Genomic DNA, 12,176 nt, shown 5'->3' on the forward strand with positions numbered 1-12,176 from the left:
CCGTCTTCTACACGGTAGCCGGCTGTGACCACACCGTCCCCTACACGGTAGCCGGCTGTGACCACACCGTCTTCTACACGGTAGCCGGCTGTGACCACACCGTCTTCTACACGGTAGCCGGCTGTGACCTACACCGTCCCCGACACAGTGGCCGGATGCCCCTATCATGGCGGTCGACCTCCTTTTCTCCGCTCCCCCTAATTACATAAATACACGAAAGTAAACCGCATTATGCTACAAGATGCTCTCACCAATAGGCTACTAGGTCTCGGTGGCGTCGCGGGGGTCCTCGGTACATCCCAATACCTTCTTCCAGTTCCTCGTCTCTCTCTCTTCCCTTCTTCTCTCTCCCTCTTGGCTCTTCTCCATCTGTCTCTGTCCCTCGCCCCTTCCTTCTTCCTGCAGGATGGGCGGGAGGGGTGAGGTGGCCGGGGTGGCTGGGTGTGGCGGGCCGGAGCGGCTGCTGCTGGCTGCTCGGGTCTTCTTCCTGCTGCTGCTTCAGGAGTTTGTCTGCTGCTGAGCTCGTCTTCTCGTCTGCTTCTGTGGGAAGGACAGAACATTAGTGTAGGATATGGTCTCTCTCTCTCTCTCTCTCTCTCTCTCTCTCTCTCTCTCTCTCTCTCTCTCTCTCTCTCTCTCTCTCTCTCTCTCTCTCTCTAATAATAATAATAATAAATTGAAAACTGCAAAGTAATAATGTACTTTGTGTTGCGTGAAGTGCTGCGTGATGCATGTTATGTAACTCAAAGGTCAGGTCCCCGAGGACGAGGGGACGGAGGCTGACCTTGAGCGACACTAGGTAGAGCTGACCTTCAGTGCCAACCATGTCAAGTGATGTGGCCTTGAGACCCGTGACCGACACCACCATATGGGAGGCTGGCGGGGCGCTCGACCAGATTCATCTCCCAGATGTCCACAGCTTAAACATCCTCCTGATGCCCACAGCTTCACAGCCTCCTGATGCCCACAGCTTCACAGCCTCCTGATGCCCACAGCTTCACATCCCCCATATGCCCACAGCTTCAACAATTAACAACTTCCCCCTCTGCTCTCACGTACTTCCCCATCCCCCACGACCTCTCCCTTGCTCTTCCTTCTCAACAACTGCCACTCTCTTACTTCCCTAGCAGTAAAACTGCTATGGAGGTACTAGTTCCAAGCACAACTAGGCGAGACTCCGAAGCACTCTATAAAGAGTGGAGTGAAAGCAAGACATGCCTGACTAGGAGGCTGTATGGCCTCCTGGCTGTCAAGAGGAGGCTGTATGGCCTCCTGGCTGTCAAGAGGAGGCTGTATGGCCTCCTGGCTGTCAAGAGGAGGCTGTATGGCCTCCTGGCTGTCAAGAGGAGGCTGTATGGCCTCCTGGCTGTCAAGAGGAGGCTGTATGGCCTCCTGTCAAGATGAGGCTGTATGGCCTCTAGGCTGTCAAGATGAGGCTGTATGGCCTCTAGGCTGTCAAGATGAGGCTGTATGGCCTCCAGGCTGTCAAGATGAGGCTGTATATGGCCTCCTGGCTGTCAAGATGAGGCTGTATATGACCTCCTGGCTGTCAAGATCAGTCTCTGGTCCACAAAGACTACTAGCAAGAGTTTCTGAGAAAATCATATCACTGCTGAAGGAGGTATACGAGTCAGAAGAATTGTACTCTTTTTTAAGGCACCATAAATGTCACGTGATGATAATATCAGTGACAAGTTGATGATACACAAGTGTGACGGTTTGATGATACACAGGTGTGACGGGTTGATGATAGACAGGTGTGCCAGACAGAAAAAGGTCAACCTTCGCTTACATCCATTGCAACCTTCATAACCACAGTTAAATTACCTCCATTGTAGATGAATACCTCCGAAAGCCCAAGTCTACTTCAGAAACAGCTGGTCAGTACATTACAGCTACATATCAGTGTCACTGCTGTCAATCACTACTGCAATTTGGGAGATAATGATCTGGCTGCACAATAGCAACATTCCCTGGCGACCACTTGCTTTTGTGTGTGTGGCTGATGACAAGCTGGTCCCAGAAAAGGCTCAGCAGACGGTCTTATGGTCAATATAGCCATTACTGACCTTTGGGCGGCCTCCTACAGCTTCAGGCGCTAAAAGTTTTCAGAGACAATCGCCCTTTCATGGTGGGTCGAGTCAGCGGGCCACTCCCTGATCACTAATACGCAGCGTCAGTCTCAGTGGGTCACAACTATCGAAAATTGTCTAACGATGTATTGATCTTCATTTCTGAAGCTCGTGCTCGACCAGATGACTGACTGCACTTGAACCTAACTTCCCCTACTTACAGGATTAAATTTGACATTTACGCTCGCAAGAGATACATTTTGGTGCGGAGACAATACATTAATGGAGAATCAGCGAGTCTGGGAGGGGTGCCTGAAGGATAATTAGGAATACGATCACAACCCTGGCACCCCAGCCGCGGCACCACAATCCATGGCACCCCCCACAGCACTTTTTTAAGTGACGCTTTTATGATACACTATTGAGACCCGGAATGTTGGTACCCTTCCGCGTTCCCAACGGGGAGTGGGCATGGGGGAATATGGACATGGGGAAGGGGGAAGAGGTGAGGGCAATAGGGGCTGAGGGAGCTACACCCACCTGTTGCCCCGTCGGAGGCGAGGCGTGGGCAAGGGGAGTCGTCACATTCCTGCAGGATACACTGTCGACACTCTGCGTCCTCCTGCAACTGTTGGTGTTTGTACAGCACCATCCCGTACCTTCTGGTGGGCAGCTGGCTCAGATGTCCAGGCTAAGCTTGGCTAGATATGACGGAGGAGGACTAGGTCAGGTGTGCAGGAGGCAAGCCAGGTGTACAGGAGGTGCCTTGCTCACGTATGTACGAGGTAAGTTATGACCAATGAAACCCACGATAACGTGATAAATCTATGAATAAACAAACTGAATAATGCTTGTGCCTGAGGTGATCATGAACGCGGATTGGTCCGACGTAAAGCTTCAAGATTTAGTCGTAGCTATGAAAGGTGGCGGCTCGGCGAGGCGGTCAGCTATAGACTGAACAAATGCGTAGGTGGTGGGAGGCAGATGACAGCTTATACCACGATCCAGACTGAACCTGAAGGAACACAGCCTCTCTCTTAAGGGGACAAAGGAAGGTGTGAGAGTCAGGTCCTGAGCGAAGGGTGAGGGTAAGGGCGTGAGCCAGGGCCCGAGGGGAGGTCCGGGAGCCAGGTCCTGAGAAGACGGGAGTGATCCAGGTTGCGGGTTCGCCACTTGCAGGGGCATGCGAACACACGTTGTTGTCACCTGGAAAAAAGGGAGAAAAAATCATATTAATATAAGTAATCATGAAGTTAGGATCAGAGAGCAGAAACAGACTGAAGGTGAAGGTGTAACACACACAGGAGGGAGCGATACAGTCAGCCACTTCACAGGACTCGCAGCACCAGTCACCTGTTGGAGAACAAGAACAAATGTGAAGTCTGACTGAACAGGAAGGCGCTGGAAAGAAGTGGAAACAGAGAGACAGAAGTGCTCTGAGAGAGAGAGGTCATGAGGAAGATGGAAATTTAAGAAAAAGACAGAAAAAATAGAAGGTTTTCAGGTTGGGTTAATTCAAGAAGTAAAAGAGGCTTTATATTTTGAAATGTTGAAACAAAAAGAAACAAAGAAGAGAAAAAGAATTTCCACACAATGTTACAAAGAGGCATTTCTAGAGAAGGATATAATACAGGAAGAGAGCACCACAGCTGCAGAAAAATAGGAGGTGGTGGAGGGGAGAGTAGGGGGAGTGGGGAACCCATGAGTTCCACCTTAATACTAAAACAAGTCAACCACAACAGTAGCCTGAATCATCCCTTTCCCACTCCATGCCCATACACTCGACCCTTCCCTTTTACCTCCCCGTAGAGCAACATCATCCTCAAATCCCACATAAAATATTATTATTATTTTGTTTTATTTATATATATAAGAGTTGTTACATTCCTGTACAGCCACTAGCACGCATAGCGTTTCGGTCAGATCCTTAATCCTAATTTTCCCCCGGAATACGACCGGCCAAATCGTTTAACAACTAAGTATCCATTCACTGCTGGGTGAACAGAGGCTACAGTTAAGGATTGGCATCCGATCAATCCTCCCCGACTAGGATACAAACTCAGGCCAAAGCGCTCGTGAAGCGCCTGACGAGTGTGTAACCACTACGCCACGGGAACTACCAAAATAAATCTTGCTAAACTAGACAAAATATCTATCTACGAGGCTCCTCTCTCCAGCCCCTTTACATATAAATAACACACTGGGAAGCTAACGTCACCTGCTGTAAAAAAAAAAAAAGACAGCGAATACAGAGAAAAACAGAGAAAATCTTTGACGCGAGGTACTGAGGCGGACACCATTACAACATACTGCCCATCCCGTACCCTAGACACGATCTCCATAGCAAAGTAAAGATATGCTGGAATACGCACTCCATAAATGGACAGAGAAGTAGGTATTACGTTCTGCCCCCAAAAGGCATAAAAAAGGGTCACTGGGCAAGACATAAGAGACCGGTTTCCCGAGGTAATCGAGGTGACATTATCTGTCATTACACAAGGGAGCTCTTCCCTCCAGGATGTGTGCTGGTTGGTTGCTACGCAGGACGCCACGTTTCTAATACATGGAGGCTCAGGTGTTTAACACGTGGAGGATCAGATGACTTTCCCTATCATAAGCCGACAGGTTGACCCCTTTTCCTATTTACCCCAATCTCTCATTATCCTCCCTTTTATGTAACCTATCTTTAGTCACTTTTTCGTTATTCCTCTTTATCTTGTTCCTCTTCTCCCTTCATTCTCTCACTAACTCTCCCTCATATCGAAAAGATAACCGAATCTAGTTCCCGGAGAATTAAGATAACGCACAAAACAAAGTCTTATGCCGCAATGCTATAAGGACGAAGGTAACCGTGGTCCGAGCGTAGAGGCAAAGGAACACGGGAATTAAGAAGACCCAGACGAGGCTGGTCCTGTTTATATACGATCAAACCCGCCCAAATGTCTAACCTGCGCTTGAAATAATCTAATTATCCAGCATCTGTTAAGTTACCTGGTAAATTGTTCCATAAAGCAGGTTGCGACAGTCGTCGACCAACAGCAGGTTGCGACAGTCGTCGACCAACAGCAGGTTGCGACAGTCGTCGACCAACAGCAGGTTGCGACAGTCGACGACCAACAGCAGGTTGAGCCACCACCTGTATGGCTGACTCTCAGATCCGCTCACACATTATCGGAAGACTCAGCACTGATGTCAACAACTGATGTATCAACGCTGAATGCCACAGCTCAGCGCCATCATGGTATGCCTGACCACCGTATACGGATACCTGAGGATCATCTTGATATGATTGAGCTAAATCTTTGGATGTCCGAGCACTATCTTAGTATATACTTGAGCGCAAGATGACATTTGTTGTTGTCTGCAGGAAGCTTTATAATACAAACTATTAATGAGATGAGTACAGGAGTAGGTGGTGCAGAGGTGCCGGACATAATTATGAATTAAAGTCATACTAATATTGCTGGGAGTTCGACAGGATCAGGTGAGATCGCCTTTCACGCTAGCAATTGTGTTCAGTACAAAGAAACTAGTTAGATTTACTGTAATATCCTACTTATATATGTGTATATATATATATTATATATATATTATATATATATTATATATATATATATATATATATATATATATATATATATATATATATATATATATATATATATATATATATATATATATATATATATATATTTTTTGGTCGAAGGCAAACTGGTTGCATGGAAAGGTAAAAAAAAATTATGAGGAGAAAGCATTAGCCAGTGTGACCATTTCTGGACTGTTCAGCACTTGGGAGGGACACGAGGCCAAGGATATGAGTGTGGAGCGGAGAGAGAAGGGGGAGAGAGAAGGGAGAGAGAGAGAGAGAGAAATATTGAGTTAAAGTACATTCATGTTTAGAACATCCTTTTCCTTAATTGGCTTTATGATCTCCAATCTTTATTTGCTGTGGTAATATGTTGCAAACGTAAATCAGGCGGATAATAAATGATCGTTAATAGAGTTATAAAACTTGACCCAGAGGGTCCACTCTGGAGCCAGAGTGGACCCTCTGGAGCCAGAGTGGACCCCCCTGGAGCCAGAGTGGACCCCTTGGAGCCAGAGTGGACCCCTTGGAGTCAGAGTGGACCCCTTGGAGCCAGAGTGGTATGCTTGGTAGCGAAGCTGGTGGAGCAAGCGGGTCACCTTGAGGAGGTGCTTGGCCTTCTACTCATAGTAAATAAAGCTAATCACATTTCCCTCCTACGTGCTGAACACTTTGTGGTTTGTTCTACCTAACCCATAATGGCGGTGGCGCAGTGTTGGTATTGATTTAGATTCAGCTGCTGGGAAGAAAAGTTCCAAGTAGCATGGGCTATGGTGAGCCCGTGGGGGGGGGGGGACTTACCTGGTACAGGAGCGGGGCTGTGAATGATCGATTGACACGGATACCGGTATTATGTTGTGACACTGGATACAGGGATTATATTACAACATAATAGTCGTGGGACTCGTGTATTGTTTCAATCGTAGGGTAGACAAATAAATAAATGAGTTTGGGTGGACATTTATAATTTTTGTTGGGGACAGGCAGCCTGCGTAAGTATATATGTTAGGCTAATATCAAGGTCCTCCCAAAAGAAGAACTACAGACCCTCACAACAGTTGCCTAACTGCCGGGTACGTATTTACTGCTAGGTAAACAGCCGTATTAGGTGAAAGAAAAGATGCCCAATCATTTCTACTCCCGGCCGGGATTCGATCCCGGGATTCCCGACTGTGAATAGAGAACCATTCGCATGCGCCTTTCTACATTTTCCTTCACTGTTATATTCTTATGAACAGCGACTATGATGTATGCTTTAATATACTTATTTTAATAAACTAATCTATTCTGTGATACAATATTAAAATGTCCTTTCACAAACTTTTAAGGACATAAGAGTCAAGGAAACTGCAGGAGGGCTATTGGCCCATACGCGGCAGCTCCTATTTATATCCACCTAAACTCATATGAATGAGTTTAAATATATGAATATCTAAAACTCATTCATTTTGTACTAACCGACTCGTATTTAGACGAGCGATATTCTGTAACCAAATCTGCATTTGCACGTCAACAAACCTTTGTTGCATTAACACATAACTGTTGACCAGACCACACACTAGAAGGTGAAGGGACGACGACGTTTCGGTCCGTCCTGGACCATTCTCAAGTCGATTGTGAATGGTCCAGGACGGACCGAAACGTCGTCGTCCCTTCACCTTCTAGTGTGTGGTCTGGTCAACTTACTTTACCTACGTTATTGTGACTCATCGCCTGCAACAAATAACTATTGCTATCGATCACAAGTCAGTCGCGGAGGTAACCTGTAGAACCAACACCATACCAATTCCTTATACAGCCATAGATCTTATTTATTAAGCCCCAAATAATTTATGTAAAAAACACACACACAGGTCGCTTGAGTGAAGGTGTGTGTGTGTGTGTATTCACCTAGTTGTGCTTGCGGGGGTTGAGCTCTGCTCTTTCGGCCCGCCTCTCAACTGGTAATCAACTGTTTCTACTACTACTTTTTTTCCCCCACACCACACACACACACACGTGTGTGTGTGTGTTGGTCTATCACAAGGGCGGCTATTGTATGGTGTATTCACCTACTCTACCGTCTTCAAACAGTCTTCACATTTCCACATTATGGCTCCCTGCACGACAGCCGGTTAGCAACCGGTTACCATCAGCGCGGCCGTTGCCGTAAACAGCCGCGCAGAAAAGGGCGTATCTTACCAGCTTGGCAGATTCTTCGACACGTTAACCACTTATGCAACCTGGCGTGGTAGTCTTCTCGGGGCGCTGCCTTGGATTCCCTTAACAACGGAGGCATGCGTCTCTCTCTCTCACACTTTATCGTTGTTTTAGATTCAGCTACCCGGAACAAAATGTCCATGTAGCACGGGCTATATAGTGACCCCATAAACAAATCCACAAGGGCCGTGACGAGGATTCGAACCTACGTCCGAGAGCTTCCCAGACGCTGCCTTAATCGACTGAGCTACGACATGGTAAAAGAATTGCAACCAGAAATTCTACTGAATTTACGTGGATCCTGCAGCCTCTCCGAGACACAAACCAGGATTTTATACAATTCCCCCCATGCACTCGAGCTATGTCAATAGGCCGTTCTACCTCTTCGCCCTTACTTCATTACCCACAGGAATGCTCTTGGACGCAGCTTCGAATCCTCGTCACGGCCCTTGTGGATTTGTTCATTTGATGCATCACGCTATTGTGATTTCTGTGTGTGTAGTGACCCCGTAATCTCACACACACACACACACACACACACACATATATAATCCCACTATTTATAACAAAAAAAGGGTTCAGTACGACGCCTCGGGATTAGATCCTCAAATAACACCTTACGAAGAGGTTTGACCTTAACACGCAAACTTTGCCTCTGACGTCAATATTTCACAAGTTGAATGAAAGTGGGCTGGCGAGTGTTTTAGTCCCAGCATGACACTCAAAGATGGTGTTGCTTCTGCACCTGTGTTGTTTTAGCCATCCGGGGATATTAATAGGGTATTAAAAGTATCAACACAAGACAGAACATGAAACAATGGGTATAAATTGGATAAGTTTAGATTTAGGAAAGGCTTGGGTAAATACTGGTTTGGTAACAGGGTTGTTGATTTGTGGAACCAATTACCGCGTAACGTGGTGGAGGTGGGGTCCCTCGATTGTTTCAAGCGCGGGTTGGACATGTATATGAGTGGGATTGGCTGGTTATAAATAGGAGCTGCCTCGTATGGGCCAATAGGCCTTCTGCAGTTACCTTTGTTCTTATGTTCTTCTCTGCTCTCTACTCTTGGCTCTCCCTCACCCCTGGTACCAAGTGTCTCTCCCTCACTATGTATCTCTCCCTCACCATGTGTCTCTCCCCCTCACCCTGCCTCTCCCTCACCCCGGCACCCTCCCCATCTGGCACTCACACCGGCAATGTCTGCCAATACACACCACATCAACAATTCCTCGCCAGGGTCACGCCCGAGGAATTTCTTGTTGTTGCACTTCTATTTATTGCTGACTATTTCCCCCTCCCAGGTAACCCTCCTAGCAGGTCCGTCCTAAACTCTTGACACTATTTCATAGGAATCTTTCCTAGGTCTCATACTCCCCTGTCTCTGGCACTTCAATTTTTGCAATCTTATCGCCTCCTTCCTTCATTTGGCACTCCATTCACAGCCTCTCCATTGGCAGTGGCACCGTGTAAACACGTGACGACCTTGTGGACAGTCGAGTATCTCATCTCTCAAGCACGGACGTCCCTCGTGTCGTACACAGGCACAGCTAGGTAATCCTACAGATAATCAGATAACGCCAGCGCAGCTACACACGCGAGACATTACAAGGATATACAGCTAGTACAGTTTGTGATTGTAAGGAAACACGTAAGCAAAAGGTCCGGGAGTCAATACAATAGTTGACGAGCGATTGTGCAGGGCGGGGCCCAACAGCTGATGCTTCCTCCTATATGCACATCTGGGCGAGTCTATGAGATTTACATACACGGAAGAGCAAATACGTAATAGTTACATGGCCTACCACACAAACATGGGTAGAAATACTAGAAACTGGGCTCTTCACAGAGCAGGAACTATCTCACTCTCGCTAACAAGAAAACGGCAACCCGTCCTCAGCTCCAGTCCATTACATCCAGCGGTCGACCCCACAGACGCATTCAAAAATTTTTACATGCTGTTAAATCAAAACAGTTACTTTCTCAAATATAAATTAATATTATAATATATTAGCACATTGTGCATATATAGGCATAGGTTAGGTTAGGTGTTTAGGTTCTGTTGGCGATTATTTGTATTTGTAGTACGTGGGCGAAGCATTTATAGCATTGTGGTTCGAACAAAATTCACAAGTGAAGCACTTGTTCCGGAAGTGTTCGGACGTCATCAGTTGTGAGTCGTGTGTAACAGCCCGTCCTCCAAACAAAGATCCAAAAGTGATTCCATCCACCCGCCAAACCCCCTGTTTATGAATGAAAAGCGGTTTACACACGACTCACAACTGCTGACGTTCGAACATATCCGGAACAAGTGTTTCACTGACGAATTTTGTTCGAATCACAACGCTATAAATGCTTCAGCCACGTACTACAAATACAAATAATCGCCAACAGAATCTAAATACCTAACCTAACCTAACCTATGCCTATATATGCACAATATGCTAATATATTATAATATTAATTTATACTTGAGAAAATTCCCGTTTTGAATGAACAGCATGTTAAAATTTATGAATGCGTCTGTGGGGTCGACCGCTGGATGTAATGGACTTGAGTCGAGGACGGGTTGTGTGTAAACCGTTTTCATTCATAAACAGGGGGTTTGGCGGGTGCATGGAATCACTTGTGGGTCTTCGTTTGGAGGACGGGCTGGAAAACGGAGAACAAATATCTCTGAGGAATATTTGACATTTTGAAACTACTATATCTGTATAGCGATTTTTGGACTTTTGAAAACTCACAGCCCATCCACGTCAAGAAAGCTCCAAAGTTCATTCCATACAGCCGCCAAACCCCCTGTTTATGAATTAAAAAAAAAAGCCTTACACAACTGAGGTTTGAATATTTCTCGAACAATGCTTCACACACAGATACACACGTGTGTGTATCTGTGAGAGAATCTTGGTTTTCTCATATCTCTGTGGCTCATCTGGGTTATCTAATATCTCTGGCTCATACGGGGCTCCAGTTTCCACCTGTGGTCTCTTGTTTTGCCTCCCTTCACGTGGAGGAGTAACTTTGTGTACTGTTTCTCTCAGTACTGTGCAAGTCAATTAGTTACCTTCCTATACTTACATCTTCAACTCTTTCAGACTATCTCGAGAGGTCAGATGTAACACTTCTTGATAGACATTTCTTAGATTTTGTGGTTCGTTTGAATTTACATTTTGTGTTTCGCTAGGAGACAGTTCCATGGTGGTGCAGCATATTCCAGTTCTGGTCTCACGTATGTTGTGTATATAGCCTTCTGAAGGATTCCTTGTCTAGGGTTATAATAAAATATATCCTGTCTGCCCGTGTGAATATTTGCCCGTGCATGCTTGGGTGCCTGTCCGCCTGTGTGTTTGTCTAATGTATTAATACAAGTCTCTGTTTGCTAGAACGAGAGGACTCGACGCTGCGAGCGGCGACTTATCGACAAGATCACCCAGAATACACGAGGTCGATACTGAATTAGAGAGGATTATATTTAGCACGGAGAAACGGCATCAGTCCGAGGGAACACTACGAAGCTTATGGTATAGTAACCAAATGAGAAATCAATCATGCAAGGCAGAGGACAGTGTCAAACTGGGAGGATAGTACGAGGCAGAGGGAAGTGCCTCATAAGGAACGAGCAGTACCATACTGGAGGGAAAGTACACACACACACACAGACACAGACACAGCTCCCGCGTAGAGTCCGTACCTAGTGAAGCACAAGACGAAGGTAGTGAAAATTTAGAGGTATGACACCAGACTAGTACCCGAGCTGAAGGGTAAGAGCTACAAGGAAATACTACTTGAGTTAAACCTCACTTCACTAGAAGGCAAAAGAGTTAAGGGAGATATGATTACCATCTACAAGATTCCCAGGAAAATTGACAAGGTAGACAAATGATTTACCATGGATAGTCCACGCACAAGGGAACAGGTGGACACCGAGTACCAACATGAGCCACAGAGACATTAGGAATAATTTTTTCAGCGTCAGAGTTGTTAACAGATGGAATGTATTAGGCAGTGATGTGGTGGAGGCTGACTCCATACACAGTTTCAAATGTAGATATGATAGAGCCCAATAGGCCTGTATTGGTGGTAAAACAAAAGTGGAATGCACTGAAAGAAGTTGTGGAAACCACCTCCATCCACAACTTTAAGGCCAGATTCGACAAAAAGTTTGAACGTGAGATTAGATAAATTATAAGGCAACAGGTATAACAAGTCTAGTAGACGCGACGCAAAGTGTTAGAATTCGTTTCTTGCGGGTCGGCTTTCAATCATTCTTCGGGGCACCATTCCTTTCCTCCGTCCTATCCCAAACCCATATCCTCATATC

At 46.0% G+C, this 12,176-nt stretch overlaps 1 protein-coding gene across 1 annotated transcript in view; it reads right to left on the reverse strand.

Annotated features, from left to right (window-relative positions):
* Cln3 (CLN3 lysosomal/endosomal transmembrane protein, battenin) overlaps nucleotides 1-12,176 on the reverse strand; it is a 34,632-nt gene that overhangs the window by 11,560 nt on the left and 10,896 nt on the right. Inside the window, 3 exon segments of the mRNA XM_045748782.2 lie at nucleotides 252-540; nucleotides 2,613-3,278; nucleotides 5,064-5,340. Of these exon segments, the coding sequence (XP_045604738.1) occupies nucleotides 252-540; nucleotides 2,613-2,724 (401 nt within the window). The 5' untranslated portion in view covers nucleotides 2,725-3,278; nucleotides 5,064-5,340.

The sequence above is a fragment of the Procambarus clarkii genome, chromosome 2 (assembly GCF_040958095.1).
Source record: "Procambarus clarkii isolate CNS0578487 chromosome 2, FALCON_Pclarkii_2.0, whole genome shotgun sequence".
Taxonomy (NCBI): Eukaryota; Metazoa; Arthropoda; class Malacostraca; order Decapoda; family Cambaridae; genus Procambarus; species Procambarus clarkii.